The 23,125-nt window shown below is 46.0% G+C and overlaps 1 protein-coding gene across 1 annotated transcript in view; it reads right to left on the bottom strand.

The window, feature by feature from the left end:
* MYO10 (myosin X) overlaps window positions 1-23,125 on the bottom strand; it is a 223,258-nt gene that overhangs the window by 39,749 nt on the left and 160,384 nt on the right. Inside the window, exons 20-21 of the mRNA XM_066579202.1 lie at window positions 5,218-5,342; window positions 3,402-3,516 (exon numbers count right to left, since the gene is read on the bottom strand). Of these exons, the coding sequence (XP_066435299.1) occupies window positions 3,402-3,516; window positions 5,218-5,342 (240 nt within the window). The remainder of the gene's footprint in view (window positions 1-3,401; window positions 3,517-5,217; window positions 5,343-23,125) is intronic.

Consider the following 23,125-nt stretch of genomic DNA (forward strand, 5'->3'; position numbering starts at 1 on the left):
TCATAGCCTCAAGAATGACCTACCTGAGATTATAAAGGGGATCATAGAGCATTGTTGTGCATTGCCGTATGCAGCCATTCTCCCCCCCTCTTCTTTTCCCCAGCTATCCCCTGTTCGGCAGGACAATACATCACTAGCTTCCTTATGCCTTGAAGGCAGCGATGGGATTAAGGACGGCCGCTGTGTGCAGAATGGGGTTTATATGCTTCTATATCCCACACTGGAGCATGATGTGGATATGGGATAATGGGACACCAGGCAGAATGGATCGCAATGAGAACTATGTAATGCTTTATCACTCCTGTGGGGGCACTGCAGGGGAAACAAAGGGATTTTCTGGGCTTTTTTAGTTGATGGACAGGGGTTTGTGTCTTGGGATCTCCATCTATCAGCTAACAGTCTGTCATCACTGGTTCTGACCAGAAGATGTCGGAGCTCTGGCTTCACTCCCATTGAAATCAATGGGAGTGCCGCGGTGCTATTACACTCCCTATTCAGGACCGCGGTCAGTACGTCACGTCCCATCCTGCGCACGAAATGTAAGAGCAAAGTGATTTCATTGGGAGTGAGCAACAGACCCCGTCCATCAACTACTGATGATCTATGCTGGGTCATCAGTGGAAAGAAATGACAGAAAACCCTTTAAAGGGGTATTCCTGGACTTTAACTACTGATGCCTTATCCTCAGGATAGGTCATCTGTAGTTGAGTGATGGGGGTCCGCCGCTCAGTAACTCTGACGGTCACCTGATTGTTGGGACCACTGTCATTGCAGGGAGGGACTTTGTCGCAGGCGATCAGAGCCAGAAGTGTAGTAGCCGACTTCACTGCCACTGAAATCATTGGGATCGCTGCCTCCTGTTACACTGCCGGCTCTTCACTCTCGTCGGGGTCGGACGTCCAATTCTGCACACACAATTCCAGGCACGCTAGATATTACACTTCTGGCGCTGGCCAGCGATGAAAACGTCCGGCCTGCTGCATTGCCAGAGGGCTGAAGGATCAGCTGATCAGCGGGATCTGAAGGCGGCATTTCAAGGGTTAACAGCCGCAATCATCGTTCACGCTAGACTCGGTTGTTGCCTGCAGGTGTCAGCTGTTGAAGCAGATTGCACCCGCGTCGTATAGAGTGTGATTGGCTCCCGATGACCTCTATGCAAACCTAAAAAGCAAAGGACGTAACTGTATGTCCTGTGTCGTTAAAGGGTTAAGTGAAGGCTGGCCTGGACATAGGGAGGCAGTGAGAAACCGTGTTTCCACCGGGCTCTCTATGAGTAAGTGCACCCCTGCTATCTTCCACATTTCAGTATCTGAGGAGGTGGTGGTCCCGGAGCGCTGTCTGCTCCTGTCACCGGATCCGAGGGTCTCTGGTGCTCTACGGATCGTTCCCCTCCATTCACTGCAGATATAGGCCCACTTGGCTTGCAGGCGTAGTGGTGTAGAAGTAGGGTAGGACCATCACACCCCATGAGTTCCTGCTAATTATACGATTGGAGCGCTGCCTGTTTTTGATATTACCACCCATACATGAATGCGGTACGAGAGCGACGGCTGGAGCATCGGGCAGATGGGATATACACCACTCAGCGGATACTATGTATGTATCAATTGGATAGAACAGTCATACAGGGGTTCGACAGAGCTACGACTCCTGACGAAGGCAGCAGTAGGGCGATACATGTTGGGTTCTTCACCCTCCGCAGATACCTTGGTGCTGTAAGGATACATTGTTACTCCATACTGCTTATTGCTCCCTACAATAGGTGCAGCCAGATCTGGATGGGGGTCGTTGGGACTTGTGTGATACATATCCCCTGTTTGAGGTTTCCTCCTAAATGCAGATCTTCTATTTCCAGCTCTAGTTGGACGTGCCGGATCCTACTTACTATCTTGGCGGCCATTGCACATCTCTCTGTTTGTTCTCTTCACGCGACCCAATGATTGTGTGAAGTAATGTTTATTCATAATCATCTGCCACAACTGACTTATCACCTATCCGTAGGGCAGCTGGTGAAAGACTGATCGGTGGGGTCCCAGCGCTAAGCCCCCTAGTGACCCTGAGAATGAGGGTCCCATATCCCCCTCTTCTTCTTGCCACTACAGGCTCGCTGCAGTCCCCACAGTGACGTGGAGATAGAATGGCGTATTGGCAACATGGCGCGGCACCCATTTATGTCAATATGGCTTGCGGAAATAGTTGACTACAAGCGCTTGGCTACCTCTGGATATCCCATGTAAGGTGAAAGGAGCAGCACCACACGTGTGCATCCGCCGCACTACCTAATCTACTCCCCACTAGGGGGCTGCAGTGAGCTTGCTGTGACGAGAAGAGTGTAAAACGGGCCCCTGTTCTTGGTAATGGTGGGGGCTTTAGTAGTGAGACCCCCACTGATCAGACTTTTATCAGCGATTCTATGGATAGGTGATAGAATATAACTGTGGTACTACCCCTTTAAGTCGCTCACTAATTGGTTGCAGACACGGCTAGTCTGTACAGGATGCTACGCCGATGCTGCTGCCCAGGAAGCGCTGTTCACACGGTGTATTATGCTTTGTACTGGAAGAGGAATCCGCGCCAATAGAGTATCAAATCCACCCTCTGCTTTAGGACAAATGTCCCGGGTCGGAGGCTGTATATGATCTGCACTCTATTACCCATCGCTCCTTTCTGCTGGATCCAGCCTCAGTTTGCAGGCGGCCAAGATGGACATCATCATCCGCAGACCAACTAATCACTGACAGCTCGTTAGTAGTGTTAGTGCTACAGCTACACCATATACCTGCTCTGTGATTGGCTAGTGCTGCTCATGTGGTCAGCGCCGGCCAAGCACAGCAGTGCAAAGTGTAGTTGAAAAATGGTGATGGAGAAGTGGATGAATTCTCATTCATAGTCCAGTCGGGGCAGGATTGTACACTGAATGATAATCATTCAGATTCTCGCTGGATTGTGGAAATCTGAATGATTTATCAGCCTGCGTAAAAGGGCGCTAAGGCCAGATGAAACTCACATCAGATACCGCACGGATACCTGTCCCCATGCTGATCTACACATGGACGGCCGCACATTGTCACGCACTTACATCTTCTACTTCTCATCGCCGATGTGAACAAGAATAGAACATGCAAAAACGGTAGAGTACATAGCCCTATAGGCTATAATGGGTGCATGTGCTGTCCGTGAATTACCATGAACGGCACACGGACCCCTAATAAGGCGTAAGGTAGGAATAGTTCAGGAGGATTTCAGGTCTACAGTGGACGGAGACATTATACTGCATTGCAACGCGAGCCCCGGAGCCATCAATGAATTCTATAAACATCCATACGCCGCAGTAATCCATGACTGTCACAGCCATGATCTGCTAATGTTCTTTCCTATGAATACGGAGGGTAGGGTATTACCTTCGTCTTCCCAAGCTGCCATTCAGTATCTGTCGTGTCATGAAGATGTAGCAATGTCTCACACTTGCCTTTCAACTCATCAGGAAGGCTCAGATTTCTCATTAACACTTTATACCTGGAAAATGGCAAAAAGTTAGGAAGCAAAACCGAAAAAAGGGGTAACACGATTAACCCTTTCCAATCCACTGTCTGACGTCTGAAGACATTATGATTTAAAGGGGTTGTCCCGCGAAACAAAGTGGGGTTCAGCACTTCTGTATGGCCATATTAATGCACTTTGTAATGTACATCGTGCATTAATTATGAGCCATACAGAAGTTATTCACTTACCTGTTCCGTTGCTAGCGTCCCCGTCTCCATGGTGCCGTCTAATCTTCAGCGTCTAATCGCCCGATTAGACGCGCTTGCGCAGTCCGGTCCCTTCCTTTGCTGAATGGGGCCGCTCGTGCTGGAGAGCTGCTCCTCGTAGCTCCGCCCCGTCACGTGTGCCGATTCCAGCCAATCAGGAGGCTGGAATCGGCAATGGACCGCACAGAAGCCCTGCGGTCCACCAAGGGTGAAGATCCCGGCGGCCATCTTCACAAGGTAAGTATGAAGACGCCAGACCGCGGGGATTCGGGTAAGTACTATCTGTTTTTTTTTTTTTAATCCCTGCATTGGGTTTGTCTCGTGCCGAACGGGGGGGCTATGGAAAAAAAACAAACCCGTTTCGGCGCGGGACAACCCCTTTAAGGCTGTACAGGTCTGATGTTAGAAGACGTCCGTCGGGGTTCTCTTACTGTATATTGCCAGCCTCTCTGCTGTTGGAGCCTATCCAACGTGTCACCTCATGCAGTACTGGCTTTAGCCAGCAGATAGCGCTGTTGTATAACAGCAGAAAAAGAGTAAGCCCCCTAGGAAAACCAGGATACAAATTGGATTGGAAAGGGTTAATAGAAGTTATGGTGCTTTTAGATGGAACCATCGTCATTCCAAAAATCGTTCAAACGAGCGAAAGTGAATGATATATTGGTTCAGTCTAAACGCAGCAATGACTTACCAACGGACAATAATCCTTCCCTTTTCATTGGTCGTTGGCTTGTTTACTAATTATTTGGTGTAAACAGCGATCGTTTAGTCGTTCTTATCCCTTGTACAGTGAATGTGAAAGGCTGAACCAATCTCGTTTGAACGAGCCAACAATGTGTCTGCCTGCATAAACAGAATGGACAAGCAAACGAGCCAGCGATGACATCACTCGCTCGTTCAAACGATAATTGGCTTGTCTATAAGGACCCTAACAATGGGAAGAATGTATCTAGCCATCTGGGTTGCAGCACAGAATTTACAACATACCCAAGAGTAGGGTTGTCACCTTGTAGGGGTCAAACAAGCATTAGGTCAGAAACGCAGAGGCTGCTGATGTCAGTGGGTTGCAGATGTCCGCTGCACAGCAAATGCATAAGCCCTGATCAGCCATTCAGATCAATAATAGCACAGTCTACTGCAGCATTTCCTCACCAGGCAACAGCAGCCCAAGCATATCCGGTGTCTACATAGTGTTGGTCAGACATCTGCTCATAGACATCAATGACCTCCTAGAGTAGAATTAGCATCCACTAAAGACAAAAGTGCGCTCAGGCTGGGAGATAGAAATGTAAATGCCATAGTAATACCACGCAGGTCTGGAGGTCCTATCATCTGCAGAAACCAATATAATATTAACTACACCACACAACAGGCTGCAATCATAATTACAAGCTAATCACAGAAACATCTCACAGGTCTTCGACATATAAATGCAGGAGCACAAATACAAGAAATGCAACATACTCACCGAAAGCAAAAATCATGGAAAGGTCTTCTGACTGGGAAACCAGCTCTGCGGATCCTGACAGTCTCCAGCATTCCCGAGTACCTTAACTGGTTGAGAACCACAGACTGGTCAAACTGGTCCGGCATCTGCAGAAATAAGCACAAAACAGCAGGTTCAAGGCGTTGGCTGGGAATTGTAAATGTAACCTAAACAGCAGCAAATGTGAGCACATAAAAAATAAGCACACAACTCACCGGCTGAATTCCCACGTGCTCCAGAGCTGACCTTCTCATGGTCCCCTCGGCTCTTTACTTGTCCAGCCATTATGGCGTCACGTACATACACATGACTGCTGCAACCAATCCCTGGCCTTAGCGGTCACATGTGGGTATCACTGCTGAGGCTGGTGATTGGTTGCAGATGTCATGTGGATGTATGTATGTCATTGTTGCATAAAACTAAACAGGGTCCACCAAAGCTCTGGCGCTGGAGTGGTGGGGAACGTAACAGGTGACTAATGGCTACTTTTATCACAGTTGCCGATGTTAGGCTACTTTTCTTAACTCCTCGACGATCTGTTTAATGCGGATGAAGAAACAATTATTGGCAGATTTACTGTTGAAAATACACCCGTTTTCTGGCACGAACTAGATAGTCTAAAGATGTGTCAGATGTATCACCTAGCATGGGATGAATGTGGCACATATTGAGTTCAGTCTACCTTTACACGGGATGACTGTTGGGCACACAAGCACCTGATAGCTGTCCCACAGTCTGCTGGCTATCGGTCCTGTGCCTCTTCACATGAGTGTTAGTTGTTCAAGTGAATGGAGGTGAAGCAGCTGGGGATCGCTTCCATTCACAGTAAACAGGAGTCACTCAAACACTGAACGACCACCAGGCAGATTCATCAGGACAAAAATAAACGTGTCCATGAAGAAATAGAACTTTCAATAAAGAGAGAAAAAATAAATGTCTAGGAGCTGCTATTGTGAAGCAGGGCACTTACAACAAAGGTTGGAGATCCAAGATTTAGGTAATCAAGACAAATGAGTCTTCTAAGTTTATGACACACTGTGAATTACTGTTAGTGACCCCTACATATAAGAGACCAATAGGAAGGAAGGAAAGAAGGTAAGGAGAGAAAGAAAGGAAAGGAAAGGAGAGGAAGAAAGGAAAGGAGAAGAAGAAAGGAAAGGAGAGGAAGAAAGGAGAGGAGAGGAAGAAAGGAAAGGAGAGGAAGAAAGGAGAGGAGAGGAAGAAAGGAAAGAAGAGGAAGAAAGGAAAGGAGAGGAAGAAAGGAGAGGAGAGGAAGAAAGGAAAGGAGAGGAAGAAAGGAGAGGAGAGGAAGAAAGGAAAGAAGAGGAAGAAAGGAAAGGAGAGAAAGAAAGAAATGAAGAGGAAGAAAGCAAAGGAGAGGAAGAAAGGAAAGAAGAGGAAGAAAGGAAAGGAAAGGAGAGAAAGAAAGGAAAGAAGAGGAAGAAAGCAAAGGAGAGGAAGAAAGGAAAGAAGATGAAGAAAGGAAAGGAGAGGAAGGAAGGAAGGAAAGGAGAGGAAGAAAGGAAAGGAAGGAAGGAACGAAGGAAGATAGGAAGAAAGGAAGGAAAAGAAAAAGAGAAAGAAATGAAGGAAGAGAAGAGGAGAAACAAAGAAAGGAAGAGAAAAACAACAAAAGAAAGAAAGAAAAAGAAACAATGAGAAAGAAAAAAAGAGAAAGAAAGAAAAAAGAAAGAAAAAAGAGAAAGAAAGAAAAAGAAGAAAAACTAGTCTTGTCAATGATAAATAAGAATTCTTAATTTGTCATTGACACAAAGGCAATCCTTTAGCCGTGTACATGCAAAAAGAGAAGAAAATGTAAAGTAAAACCTAAGAGTAGTACAGACTGTAATGTCCATAAACTACAGACAATATCTGTGACTTTGATACTGATAATATGGCCTCCACCCAACAAATAGAACATTCCTGACTATGTATAAGCCTATACCTCATGGTATGTGTATACCCGCTGTAGCATCCTACCCAACGACAGCCCCAGCTCACCTGCAGCTCTCCCAGCGCTGCATCCAGAGAGTACATGACTAGTAGAGCGCCGGCAGCATCTGGCGCTGAATGTGTCCCCGGACAAACATTTACATGAAGATCAGGCTGTAGGGTGACCTGCGCCAGTGAAATGAAGAGGCTGGGATATAATGAACACTAGGGCCATGCTTTACATGTCTCTGTAGCCATAGTAACATTTCCCCGTCTGAGGACAGCTATTGTATAAACTGTGATCATCTCTCAGGGGCCTCTTTGACCCAGAGAAGTCAGTGGGCATTGAATGATTGCCATCCAACCTCGCCGATTCTCACTTTGTCCCTCTATATTTCTGACATACTTGTCATAGTGGAAGATGTCTATACAGTGAACTGTCTATGCAGTGTAATTATATATATATATATATATATATATATATATATATATATATATATATGCAGTGTGATATATCTAGATATATAATATAGGATGTATCTATGTATGTGAGATATATATATATATATATATATATTTATTTATAACTCATCCCATGCGGACAAATTTTGTGGAGGTAACACAGTCCCACTACCCCTGGGGGGAGGAGGGAATGTGAGTGTTTGCTCCCACCAACACTGGGCCACCATCTACTGCACAGCCTCCCACCAGCACTGAGCCTCCATCTGCCACACAGCCTCCCACCAGCACTGAGCCTCCATCTGCCACACAGCCTCCCACCAGCACTGGGCCACCATCTACTGCACAGCCTCCCACCAGCACTGAGCCTCCATCTACCACACAGCCTCCCACCAGCACTGGGCCACCATCTACTGCACAGCCTCCCACCAGCACTGAGCCTCCATCTGCCACACAGCCTCCCACCAGCACTGGGCCACCATCTACTGCACAGCCTCCCACCAGCACTGAGCCTCCATCTGCCACACAGCCTCCCACCAGCACTGAGCCTCCATCTGCCACACAGCCTCCCACCAGCACTGGGCCACCATCTACTGCACAGCCTCCCACCAGCACTGAGCCTCCATCTACCACACAGCCTCCCACCAGCACTGAGCCTTCATCTGCCTCACAGCCTCCCACCAGCACTGGGCCACCATCTACTGCACAGCCTCCTACCAGCACTGAGCCTCCATCTACCACACAGCCTTCCACCAGCACTGAGCCTCCATCTGCCTCACAGCCTCCTACCAGCACTGGGCCACCATCTACTGCACAGCCTCCCACCAGCACTGAGCCTCCATCTACCACACAGCCTCCCACCAGCACTGAGCCTTCATCTACCACCCAGCCTCCCACCAACACTGGGCCACCATCTACTGCACAGCCTCCCACCAGCACTGAGCCTCAATCTGCCTCACAGCCTCCCACCAGCACTGAGCCTCCATCTGCCTCACAGCCTCCCACCAGCACTGAGCCACCATCTACCACACAGCCTCCCACCAACACTGGGCCACCATCTACCACACAGCCTCCCACTAGCACTGAACCTTCATCTACCACACAGCCTCCCACCAGCACTGGGCCACCATCTACTGCACAGCCTCCCACCAGCACTGATGCTCCATCTGCCTCACAGCCTCCCACCAGCACTGAGCCACCATCTACCACACAGCCTCCCACCAACACTGGGCCACCATCTACCACACAGCCTACCACCAGCACTGGGCCACCATCTAATGCACAGCCTCCCACCAGCACTGAGCCACCATCTACCACACAGCCTCCCACTAGCACTGAGCCTCCATCTACCACACAGCCTCCCACCAACACTGGGCCACCATCTACCACACAGCCTCCCACCAGCACTGAGCCTCCATCTGCCTCACAGCCTCCCACCAGCACTGGGCCACCATCTACTGCACAGCCTCCCACCAGCACTGAGCCTCCATCTGCCTCACAGCCTCCCACCACAACTGGGCCACCATCTACTGCACAGCCTCCCACCAGCACTGAGCCACCATCTACCACACAGCCTCCCACCAGCACTGGGCCACCATCTGCCTCACAGCCTCCCAGCAGCACTGAGCCTCCATCTGCCTCACAGCCTCCCACCAGCACTGAGCCACCATCTACCACACAGCCTCCCACCAACACTGGGCCACCATCTACCACACAGCCTACCACCAGCACTGGGCCACCATCTAATGCACAGCCTCCCACCAGCACTGAGCCACCATCTACCACACAGCCTCCCACTAGCACTGAGCCTCCATCTACCACACAGCCTCCCACCAACACTGGGCCACCATCTACCACACAGCCTCCCACCAGCACTGAGCCTCCATCTGCCTCACAGCCTCCCACCAGCACTGGGCCACCATCTACTGCACAGCCTCCCACCAGCACTGAGCCTCCATCTGCCTCACAGCCTCCCACCACAACTGGGCCACCATCTACTGCACAGCCTCCCACCAGCACTGAGCCACCATCTACCACACAGCCTCCCACCAGCACTGGGCCACCATCTACCACACAGTCTCCCACCAGCACTGGGTCACCATCTGCCTCACAGCCTCCCAGCAGCACTGAGCCACCATCTGCCTCACAGCCTCCCACCAGCACTGAGCCTCCATTTACCACACAGCCTCCCACTAGCACGATTCTATTATGACATTACGCAGCTCGGAACCACTACTACCAGAGCGCGGCTGCCATTATAAATCAGTCCTCGCACATCTATCTACATAATATCTATCTGTCTCATATCTATCTATCTGTTTATACCCAGGACTGTGACGGTAACAAGAGGGCGCCCTCTACGACTAGAAGAAAACAGGTTTCATCACCAACACAGAAGGGGGTTCTTTACTGTATGAGCAGTGAGACTGTGGAACTCTCTGCCTGAGGACGTGGTGATGGCAAAATCCATTGAGCAGTGTAAGAGGGAACTACACGTCTATCTAGAGCGCTGTGATATTACCGGATATAGACATTAGGTGACCAGCGGGTTATTGTTCCGGGTCTTACAATCAGGTAGGACCTATCAAGCGTTGATCCAGGGATTATTCTGATTGCCATTATGGAGTCGGGAAGGAATTTATTCCCCCAAATGGGCTAATTGGCTTCTGCCTCTTGGGGTTTTTGCATTCCTCTGGATCATAAAGGGTATACAGGTTGAACTAGATGGACATTGTCGTCATTCAGTCTATCTATCTCATATCTATCTATCATCACCAAGACTACATCAATGTATACAGACTCTCTAATGTATGCAGTTCTAGAGCTGCTCTAGAACATCTGCACCGTGGTTAACGACACATCTATTCTATACACTTGACTGTTTCGCATAACAGCAGATTTTCCACAACAGCATGACCACTTCATTTATAACGGTCTTTTATGAGGAGATCTGTAGGGACTCTGCCGCAGCTTCCCTATAATGTGTTAATAATATGGTCTAATGTCAAGCCAATTAAGCTCTCTGAATAATTAATTTCAGCACTGTATGGCCCCTGCGCTGTCCCTCTTCATCCATTGTCTACAATTATCTCTTCTCCAAAAATCTGTCTCCTAGATGAGGGATACATTAACATGATAACAGGCCACTGGATGCTTCGTACATGGCATCTGCCTCTACACTTTCTTCCAATACAACGGACTGCACTGGCCTTAGTTTATTTAAATACAAGCGATGCATTACATTGAAATATGATCTTCCACCACAATGTGTCATGTACAGCCTGATGGAGATAGATAGATAGATAGATAGATAGATAGATAGATAGATAGATAGATATGAGATAGATAGATAGATATGAGATAGATAGATAGATATGAGATAGATTGTTAGATAGATAGATAGATGTGACAGACATAGATAGATAGAAAGATAGATAGGAGATAGATACATAGATATCAGATAGATAGATAGATAGATAGATAGGAGATAGATAGATGGATAGATAGATAGGAGATAGATAGAAAGATAGATGTGACAGACATAGATAGATGTGACAGACATAGATAGATAGATAGATATATGAGATAGATAGATAGGAGATAGATAGATAGATGTGACAGACATAGATAGATAGATAGATAGATAGATAGGATGGAGAGATAGATAGATAGATAGATAGATAGATAGGAGATAGATAGATGAGATAGATAGATGATAGATAGATGAGATGGATAGATAGATATGAGATAGATAGATGTGAGATAGATAGATAGGAAAATCTATCTATCTACTATCTATCTATTTATCTCATATCTATCTTTCTATCCATCAATCTATCTCGTATCTATCTCATATCTATCTTTCTATCTATCTACCTATCTATCTTATATCTATCTATCTATCTATCTAGATAAATATCTATCTTCTATTTATCTATCTATCTATCTAGATAAATCTATCTATTTATCTCATATCTATCTATCTATCTATCTATCTCTCATATATATCTGTTTATCTATCTCATATCTATCTATCTCTCATATCTATCTGTCTATCTATCTCATATCTATCTGTCTATCTATCTCATATCTATCTATCTATCTCATATCTATCTATTATCTATCTATCTCATATCTATCTATCTCATATCTATCTATCTATCTCATATCTATCTATCTATCTCATATCTATCTATCTATCTCATATCTATCTATCTATCTCATATCTATCTATCTCATATCTATCTATCTATCTATCTATCTCATATCTATCTCTCATATCTATCTATCTCTCATATCTGTCTGTCTGTCCAGAAATTGGTTTTCAAAGGATATTTGCCTAAGTCTGGAGGAGACCCCCCTGTTGACAGACCCCTCTTAATAGCAGTCTAGGGAACACAATAAAATACTTCCCTGAGTAGAAGCAATTCCAAGTTGCTAAGATACTCCAGGAATCACATTTTCTCTGTTCTAGTACAGCCCTGATAAAGTTGTGCACTCGGATATTTCCAGTTCTGGTTTCTTTCGGATACACAACTACCAGAGAATTCAGCCAGAATGTAACTTCTTCACCTGTATCTTAGAAAACATCTTCCTGGTGACGGTCTACATTGTCCTGATGACAGATGTCTGAATGGTAATAACATGTCAAGCTACTATGTGTCTCTTTGTGTCTGCAGACAATAGCTACAATCTAAGCACAGAGAACAAACAGACTTGGCGGTGACACATAAATTACATCCAGATCTTTCATCAAATAAAGATTTACTTTTTGACTTGACTTTGGTAGAGCTCGGAAACAAAAGACGAGTGTTTAAATACAGAGATGTCAATCGATGTGTGGATAAATCAGGGCTTGTCCCCATTAGTGTCTGAGGTTCCGTTTGGAGCCTCCATTGCCGATTTCCGGTAAAATACAGAGTGAAATAGTGCGGCATGCTGTCCTCAGTAAGAGAAACAAGTAATCTTCTAGATATGATACCGTTTAATGGCTAACAAAAATACATGATGTATAGCAAACTTTCCAACCTAAGCAGAGCTCTTCATCAGGCTAAATGAAACAGATCTGGATGGGGTATATATATACATATACACACACACATATGAAAAGGCGCAGACATAGCGTGATTAATTTCCACAATACCAGACAAGATGAGCAGAGGAGTAAATACTTATTTAGTCCACTGATAAGGGCTGTGACAGTTTTACACTATCTAAATTGGTGTTAGGTGGTCACCAGGCCAGTGAGTTATCTCTATTTCAGATTTCTCATAGGATACAAATCCCCAACACACAGTAGGACTATAATTTTCCTGGGACATTTGCATGTTCCACATCCAATGTTGTGTACCTGATCCTGTGCAGGGAATTTCCTGTTGGGGGGCTTTGTGTTGGGGAAACAGGACAAAAACTGGAAGCCAGGATGAGATCTCATCGCCGCGTATCATACTGAAAGGCAACTTCAAGTTGCAGCATCACAGAAGAATTAGAGAGTACAAAACTATGACCATTTTCAATACCCTTAAGAATGGACTGAACCTCGGAGGGGGCTTTTTGCATCAGTGGAGAATATGAGGAATCTGAAGTACAGATAACACGCTGTCCTGGTGACCCCCTAACACCAATTTAGAGACCATAAATCTTATCAGTGCACTAATTGAGTATTTACTCTTCTGCTCATCTTGTCTGGTATTGTTTTAAATGCAAATTAATCACTTCATGCCTGTGCCTTTTCATATGTGTGTAAATATATATATATGCCCCATCCAGAGCTGTTTCATTAAGCCTGATAAAGAACCCTTAGTAGGTTGGAAAGCTCGCTAGAACATCATGCCTTCTTGTTAGACATTAAAAGCTATCATATCTACAAGATGACTTGGTTTCTCTTGCTGAGAACAATCACATTTTGCTCTACTGGCGACACCGGACCGTTGCTTAGTATAAACGGACCCAAAGTGATTCGCAACATTTGCTATCATCCTAACACAAAATCCCACCATCAATGGCAGCCTTGAGGCTAACAAGAACCCCCCGATTAAGCCAGCGTGCGCACAGCGAGCATGCCTCTTTTCAGAACGGAGTGCACGAACACTGGGTGTGTGTGCAGAGACTTCTCTAAAGAGCCACGCTCGCTGTGTGCACTATGCTGGGAGACACCACAGTAATGGGGGACCGGCTCAGTAGGACCTCACGTCGCTTACACAATATGCACCAGAACGTAGTCTACACTGCCGGAGGGATCACCAAGGACTGCACTGTACGGCCATCTATATATTGGCTTTGTGGATATTACAGAGACCGTGAAATCCACGTCAAGGGCATAACTGATGCAGAGAACAGTCCTATTGTGTATGTCACACTTCACTATTGACACTTTCTATACACTGAATTGATACATAGAATTAAACACTTTGCTGCTTGACTTTCAATGAATCCCGTGTAGCTGTAGACGTACTAAATGTGTAGTGAATGGTACGCAGCGCTCGCAGGAGCGCCACAGATGGCCCATTCAATGTGCTGATTGCCGAGGATCCCAGGAGTCAGACCCCCACTGTTCAGGCACTTATGGTCTATCTTAAGAAGGGAACCCTTGTTCCATGGCCGCCTTATAAGCCCCGGTTCTCCCAGAGAAGATTTCCTCCCCTCCTTTTCGTAGTTTCTTCTCCCCCTTCCCTTTCCTTCTCTTCCTTCCTTCCCTTTACAGTTTGGCCCTGGCCGTCACCGATTCATCAGTAATCCTCTGCGGTGCAGAAGCTTGTACTGAGTTTAACCCTTTAAGGGATAGGCCTATTTTGGCTATTAGGACACAATAGTTTTATTGGGATTTTCATCTCCACTTTTCAAAAGCCACAACCTTTTTACTTCCCCGCTGACACGGCCGTACGAGGCTCGCTTTTTACACGGTGAGCTGCAGTTTTTATTGGTACATTTGTTTAGATATATATATATATAATGCATTGTAGTCATTCTTTGGAGGAGAGGAGGGCATCAATTCTGTCATTGCTTTTTTCTTAGAGTGTATTATATAATTATGCAGCATAAATGACACGATACATTTTTTCTGCTGGTTGGTATATCTTTTTTTTCTGTTTTTTCTTTTTTTTGCACAATAAAACCCCCCTTTTTCTTAATTATTACTTCTTTAACATCGCTGCGTTCATAACGTTTTTTTTCCTCGACATAGCCCTTGTTTTTTGTGTAGTTTTTATTGGGGTACATACGACTTTTTTGATTACTTTTAGGGTGCATTCAGACCACCGTATATCGGCTCGGTTTTCACGCCCAGCCAATATATGGCGTCTCTCTCTGCAGGGGGAGGAGGCTGGAAGAGCTGGCAGCAGTGCTCTGAGCTCCCACCCCCTCTCTGCCTCCTCTCCACCCCCTCTCCGCCCCTCTGCAATGAGAGGAGGCGGAATGGGGGTGAGGCTAAATTCTGGGAATTAGCTCCGCCCCCCGTCTCGCCTCTCCTCATTGAAAATAGTGCAGGGGGGGGGGGGGAGAGGAGGCAGAGAGGGGGCGGGAGCTCAGAGCACTGCTCCCGGCTCTTCCAGCCTGCTCCCCCTGCAGAGAGAGACGCCGTATATCGGGCGGCGTGAATACCCGGCTGATATACGGTCGTCTGAATGCACCCTTATTGCTTTTTTTGGGAGAGGCAAAATGAACAAAATAAGCATTTTGGCTCCGTCTTATAGTTTGTTTCTTCTGTACAGTTTTTGCCTGCCGGGATAGATAGTGTGTTCAATATATTGTACAAGTCGTTATGGATACGATGAGACCAATTATGTGGGTTTTTTTTAAATACATAAATGGGAAAGTGCAGGAAAAAAAGTTTTTTTCTTAAGTGTTTATTTTTTTACATTTTTATGTCCCTGTAGGTGACTTGAACATGAGAAACTCTTATCACTATGATAATACACTGCAGTACTTCTAAACTGCAATGCATTATCACTTCCAATAGCAATCACAGGCTATAGCAGACCGAGATGGCAACCCATCGGCCCTCCACGATGACATAGCAGAAGGCCGATGCGTCCACTCCCTCTGTGAGCAATCTACACTGATTGCGGCATGTGTGCGGTTAAATGGGAGATCAGCGTTCTCAGCCATCCCTGCTGTTGCAGCGGGAGGCCGGCTATCAGTCACAGGTTTTCCTGCACAAGTTGCTGATGTGATGCCACTTCTTCAGACCTAAGCCTGGCAGCCATAGGACATGCACTTATACAGGTCAGCGGCAATGTGAAGAAGTGGGCTTCTGCACAGTCTTAGACCAGAGGATACATAACCCCCTTTCTTGGGGGTGGAGAGCATTGTATGTGCCCTACTAAATACAACACGCAATATTTACTTTTATCGAACAAATAATGTCCTCGGGACCTAAATTATGAGATTTCACCTTTAACAGAAATTGTGGTTACAGTCAATAGCAGCTCTTTCAGGGGAGAAAACACAGTGTACTGTCCGCTCTTTGTCTGCCGCTATTAACCGAACAGGGAATCCTATTCTTATCTGTCTGATACATTCAGGGCAACCATTCAAGGCAAGAATACGAAACCTCCGAAATCACAAAGCCAGGGTTTTGTGTTCAACCGCTCATTGTAGTATGTAGGTCTGTGTGAGGGGGACTCAATCCTTTGACAGTTTCTAACCCTTTCATCCAGCACAAATCATACCAGCAATATAGGTGGTTATGTATAGGAGTGCAGGTTATGGTACACCAGGGCTATAGACGCCACAGAGGGATGTAATTGTAGGGTATACACCACAGGTGTGCTATAATTTGTCACTTTGACCTTTTTGCACTTTTCTTACTACTTTTCCAAAGTTTTAGGAAAGTGGGAGGACTTTAACGGAAGGGGTATGGTCTCCCGTGGGCCGACACATTTATTATAATTTCGGTCAGAATCTGGCGTAAAAGTGCAAATTTACGCCACCTTTTAATTAATTTGAAGCATCTTTCCCTGGTTTACCACGGCTAATGACTGGCAGAAGAGTGTATCTCTTTAGTACATTTACCCCATGACAAGTTTTTTTTATTTCTTCATAGTATGCAGGTGGGCTGACCGAAGTACAAACTAAGCAAGTGCCAACCCCAGTAAGCCCACGCCGTTGTTTTTGCCAGATAGTCAATACCAGCGTCCAACCGTTTGTACTTGTCTTCAGTAAAGAACTATTTGAGTAACATACTTATTAATGCTGCACCACCTTGGCTGACACCTCGCAACACCAGCTATGTAATCAAAGCTGGTAGCACATAATCGGACGGCACACACTAGAGTTCTTTTGAAATGCTCATAAGGTTTATTGACACAATCCAGATGTTTACAATAGTTTGTAGTTTGCAGCGTTAATGTTTCCGGCCAGCGCCCTTTATCGAGCATGCAGCAAAGCCTGAGAAGCAAATGCATCAAATCCACAGATCTTCTTGGATACAGAAGACAATAAAATATAGGAGAATATGTAAGAACAGCCTTTTTGTTGGAGAGGAAGAGGAGCCAAAGTCGCCACAGAGGACCTCTACTTTTGTTGGAGAGGAAGATGGACTGAAGTCGCTGTAGAGGACCTCTACTTTTGTTGGAGAGGAAGAGGGACCGAAGTCACCGTAGAGGATCTCTACTTTTGTTGGAGAACGACCGAAGTCGCTGTAGAGGACCTCTACTTTTGTTGGAGAGGAAGAGGGACTGAAGTCGCTGTAGAGGACCTCTACTTTTGTTGGAGAGGAAGAGGGACCGAAGTCACCGTAGAGGATCTCTACTTTTGTTGGAGAACGACCGAAGTCGCTGTAGAGGACCTACACTTTTATTGGAGAGGAGGATGGCCCACGTCGCTGTAGAGGACCTCTACTTTTGTTGGAGCGGAAGAGGGACCGAAGCCACCGTAGAGCATCTCTACTTTTGTTGGAGAGGAGGATGGCCCACGTCGCTGTAGAGGAGCTCTACTTTTGTTGGAGAGGAAGAGGGACTGAAGCCACCGTAGAGCATCTCTACTTTTGTTGGAGAGGAGTATGGACCAAAGTCGCTGTAGAGGATCTCTACTTTTGTTGGAGAGGAAGAGGGACCGAAGCCACCGTAGAGCATCTCTACTTTTGTTGGAGAGGAGTATGGACCAAAGTCGCTGTAGAGGACCTCCAATTTTGCTGGAGAGGAAGATGGATTAAAGTCGCTGTAGATAACCTCTCTTGTCCTATTTTTGATTGTCTTCTGTGTCCAAGCGGATCTGGGGATTTGTACCTGAGGCTTTGCCAAGCTTGACAAAGAGCACCAGCCCAAACTATTGTGAACATCTGGATTGTGTCAATAAACCTTATGAGCATTTTAAAAGAACTCCAGTGTGTGCCATCCAATTATGTGCTACTGGATCTGAGAGAGCCCGCAAAAGAGGGATTCTGGGACATTGCACCATGTCTTATGCACCAATAAAAAAGACTTCGGCAGCATCCAGGGTGCAAATTGATATCCAAAGTTTTATTCCCCCATCACAGAAAAACAGGCAACGTTTCGGCCATGTTGGCCTTTGTCAAGCTTGACAAAGGCCAACATGGCTGAAACGTTGCCTGTTTTTCTGTGATGGGGGAATAAAACTTTGGATATCAATTTGCACCCAGGATGCTGCCGAAGTCTTTTTTATTGCTGCATGTGATTTTGGTGATAAGGATTCAATCACCTGTCTCTTTGGCTACTGCATAACCTATGCCCAACCCCTGGAGGGATATACAATTTGTGCTGCTGGCGACCTGCTTTCTTTGGATTATGCCTTATGCACCAGAGGGAGCGCTACGAACACATACACCATCCCTAAGTATGCCAACCTGCCATGATATCACAGGAGCAGCCTGCCCTCAGCACCGTATGGGACACATAGGAACAAAACGTAGTGTAGAAGGAAGCATAGCCAGAGCTACCATATATCCCATAAAGTGGTTTGTTATACAGATGGTGCCAGAATGGCAGAGGAAAAAAACCATCCCGCAGCCCTATAACTGGGTTTTCACTGGTTTTGAATCAAACTCTTATCAGATTTCTGAGATTCCTATTAGAGATGAGCGAGCATACGCAGTAAGGAGAGATACTGGAGTGAGTATCATCCTTACCGAGTACCTGCCTGCTCGCTCGCAAAGATTCGGGTGCCAGCGTGCGTGAGCGCTGTGTTGCGGGGGTGAGCAGGAGGGAGCGGGGGTGGGGGTGGGGGAGAGAGAGCGATCTCCCTCCTGTTCTCCACCCGCCACTCCTCGCCCACCACCGGCACCCGAATCTTTGTGGGCAAGCAGGCAGGTACTCGGTAAGGATGATACTCCCTCGAGTATCTGTCCTTACTGAGTACGCTTGCTCATCTCTAATTCCTATCTATTATGAAGCATGTTTCTGTACTGACAAATGCTAATACAAAGAATGAAGAAGGAAGCCATACTTCGTCTATGTTACTCTGAAGTCAATTTGTCATCTTCAAAATAATTTTTTGTAATGTCTGAGTTTGTGAGATGTAGCAGAGTTAAAGCATACTTAATTTTTCAGATGACTTTTCAGTATAAGCTGCCTTGTGTACGTGAGGAATAACACTATTTCCTAGCATTATATGAATTGCATCCTATATTTTTCCATATTTTTATTCTGCAAATCGTATATCTGATTCTCAGTTCTCTCAAAACTGGTGAAAGGAGCTGCAGCTATGCTCTATAGACTGTACACAGAATACTACAGATCCTGCTCTCTAACTGTCTGTAACACACACAAACAAATTCCTATTGTGGGCAAATGTACAGCAAGAGCGAGCAGTGGGGATGTGATGTCTGTAAACTTCACAGTGACTTAATAATAGCTTAAAGACAACATCTGTGTGACTCTCTGCTTCCTTCGTACCCTCTGTTCTGTTAGGCTGGGCTCTCACGGGGCGGATTCTCGGCGGAAATCTCGCGGTTCGGCCGCAGCGAAAAATTGCGAGATTTCCGCCGGGAGAACCGCTGCTGCAAAATCCGCGGCGGCTTTGAAGCGGCCCAGCAGCTTGCTCTTCCACTGCGGCCGGAATATTGCTAGTGATCACAGTGGCTATCATATAGGCACAAGTTATTTGAAAACTTAGTTTCAATTTAAGCTCACTGGCTAATTGCTTATCAATTGTTTACAGATGTTTGAAGCTTGATGGAATGATGTCTTGTTTAACCTTACTATGTTACTACTTCACTCCAATCTAGTAGAATGGAGTATATGGATCTTAACTCTTAATGCCTAGCTATTAAATGCAGAGCTGCAGGTGTATATAGGGAGGCCAGCACCTACCTTTCCTTCAGTCCTCTCTTCGCTCATTTTGCTTCTTCCTAACGAGCCTGCATGCTAGCAGCGACTGGACAGCAGCGCACAAAGGCTCCGCGCACACAGAACAAGTCTTTTCTATGCAGGCTGGTATTTCAAGTCCCCCATGTGATATCTTTGGCTGAGCTTGTTTGATTCCTTCCCTCTTGTGCCTAAAGGAAGTCGGGCTTGGACGATAGCCCTGCAGGTTGAGTGTATCAGCATACACAAGGAACTGGCAGCAAGCAGCAGAAGCAGAGCCACCAGAACTGTGTACTTAAGGAACTTGTGCCGGCAGGAAAGCTCTTGAGGTTAAAACAAATAGCTTTCTTGGAACAGTTAACTCTAAAGAACTCGACAACCTGCTGCAGGTCAGCCCTGCCCGTGAATACTTATTAATGAGGCGGGCACCACGGGAGAGCTCTCTGGGCATTGCAAGTCTTTTTACACCATTTCCAAGGCAACCTGGTCTGTTGGACGTCAACTCCAGTGACTTTCGGAGGAGTTCGTATCAATAATTGGCTCTTCACAAGGTCTATGAGAACGCAGTGCAGTGTCATTAGGATAGGATGGTTAGGAAGAACGCTACATAGAACTGGAATATAAAAGTAAAACATGTCTCAAACTCAAGGCTCACAGGCCGAAAATATGGCCCACCGGGCGATTATGTGGCCCGCAATGCAGAAGGACACACAGCTCCAACCCACTACCGGGGAACCCCAGCCACCCTCCAAGGTAGGAAGCTCGGTGCTAAAGAGGCGGAAGGGGAGAAACCCATCATAGTGCATAGAGCTCCATAGCCGTGGTAAGGAGTGGGTATATCTGGGGCTCATTCACACGGGCGGATGCAATTTTGGTAGGTGAAATGCGCAATATTTTCACACACCCAAACTGTGCCCTCGGTGAACATGAGTTTGACACCCCTGCCCATAAAGATACAGAGCTGGTGCTATTCAAATGGGCTCTGGAGGTAATGTATGCTCTGGTTGTACTAGTAAATGTGTTTCCTCTACGTTTAGAAAAGAGGAGGTTTCTACACCGACATGGAAGGAGGTTCTTTACTGTAAGAGCAGTGAGACTGTGGAACTCTCTGCTGAAGGACATGGTGATGGTGAACTCGATAAAGGAGTACAAGAGGGTCCTGGACACCTTTCTTGAGCGTTACAATATTACATGTTATATCACTGATTACTCTGAAGGGTCGGTGATCCGGGGATTATTCTGATTGCCCGATTGGAGTCGGGAAAGATTTTTTTTTCCTTAAATAAGGAAAATTGGCTTCTACCTCATTGGGGTTTTCGCCTTCCTCTGGATCAAAACTGGGGGGGTAATTGGCTGAACTGGATGGACATTTTCCTTTTTTCAGCCTAGTATACAATGTTACTGTATACATGTGTGCATCATCACATGCTGTTATTGTCAAATGATCATTCACTCCAGCAAGGAACATGTTATGTAAAAAGGCCCTACAAAGAGGAAATAAAGGCTGCCCCACTTTATAAAGAGAGAAGCGACGAAACAATCTGCAGCACTCTGAAAGAGATATCTGACAAATAGAGCGCCCCAGTTATAAAGAAAGTGGTGACAAAAGATTCTGCCCTACATTAAACAGAGCCCAATGACGGGACACGAACAATGATGAAGGGACAGTTCAGCGCTAGTCTAGGGAGCCGGGCTAGAAGTGTACGTAATAACAGATAATTGGCCTGGACTACCAGAGACGGGCTGCAGATCTAGTGAGAAATCACTATCTGACTTCCTTGTACTGAAAATGAAAGAAAACATCAGCCAATGGTAAAAAAACCCCATTACTGTAGGTGTATTTTAATTAGCTCCACATTCATACATTATTTAGATTTCTACAGGGCATAGCTATAGGGGGCGCAGAGGTAGAAGTCACTACCGGGCCCTGGAGCCTTAAGCACATGGCACAATGATGGTTGGTGGCGGTGTTACAGATTTTACATTGGGCCCCCCTACATTTTAGCTTCGGCCTAATCTTCTAAGATTCTAGCAATGATACCCCTGATTCTAGTGTGGCAACGATGAGCTTCTTAAGAGACCCAAAGATGCAGAAGAAAGTTGTGGGGGGCTCCATGCAGAACTTTGGCTGCGGCTCTGGATTTCTATTTGCACTTAGAATGTATTCTAGAATACCGTACTGAACACGGAGATACAGACCTCTGGAATCTATCCCAAGCAGGATTTATCTGTCAGACATGCACATCACAGGTTTTTTTGCAAAACGTTGTTTTTCCTGCGTTGCAGGTACCCACATCATTGCTAGGCGATGATGTGGGTGCCTGCGACCTATCCGCAATGTCAATTGTGGGTGGGCCGCGGGTCAGATGACTTCCATTGACTTCCCAATCACATGAGTGGACATGCAAATGTTCTATTGTTTGAATGTATGCGGGATGCCGTGGATCATTCATGCAAGTGATGATCACGGATTCCGCAATTCCAACTCGGTCGTGTGAGACCGGCCTTATACTTACCTTTTCCACCTAGTGTCAGGGCTGGAAGAAGCTGCTCAGTGCATTGAGCAGCGCTGCTAAGTAGTCCTCCCATTATAAAATTAGAACAGGTGGACTACATTGTGACCTGCTCAATCACTGGACTCAGTCAGGCACTTACTTGCAGCCCATCAAACAATGCCTTTTGAGTGATAAGCGTTGCGTGTAAATGCTTCCATTTTTCACTCTTTGCCTGAATGATTATTTTTAATGTGCATTTAGACACAAAGATGATCGCTCAAAAGATGGCTTTCGAGCGATAAGCGTTGTGTCTAAATGGGCCTTTAGGTGAGCATAAAGTCTATTATTCAGCTGGAGTTAGCAGGGACCGCACACTGTGCTCTGCCAACAGCACATGCAAAGACAATGCAGCTGAGTGCAAAGTCCAGACCACATGCTGGGATTTGCAAAGAGCTGCTGGAGGCTCATTTGCATGCAAATTAAGCTGATAAAGTGCTAATAGGCATTAGTGCCTATTAGTACTTTATGCAAAATGATCGCTAAAACTATCAATCTTTCAATCATCTGAAAGATTGTCTTTGCGTGTAAATGAGCCTTTACACTACAGGAGATAACAATATGGAATGCAAATAATTATAGAAAAAGCAGGTTCAATCACTCTGTGTCATGCTTCATCTTACATAATTAACACTTAATAAAAATGCACGTTGCACATCTGCTAACGAAGGAGCCCCATGCTGT

The sequence above is a fragment of the Eleutherodactylus coqui genome, chromosome 9, assembly GCF_035609145.1.
Source record: "Eleutherodactylus coqui strain aEleCoq1 chromosome 9, aEleCoq1.hap1, whole genome shotgun sequence".
In the NCBI taxonomy this organism is placed as follows: domain Eukaryota; kingdom Metazoa; phylum Chordata; class Amphibia; order Anura; family Eleutherodactylidae; genus Eleutherodactylus; species Eleutherodactylus coqui.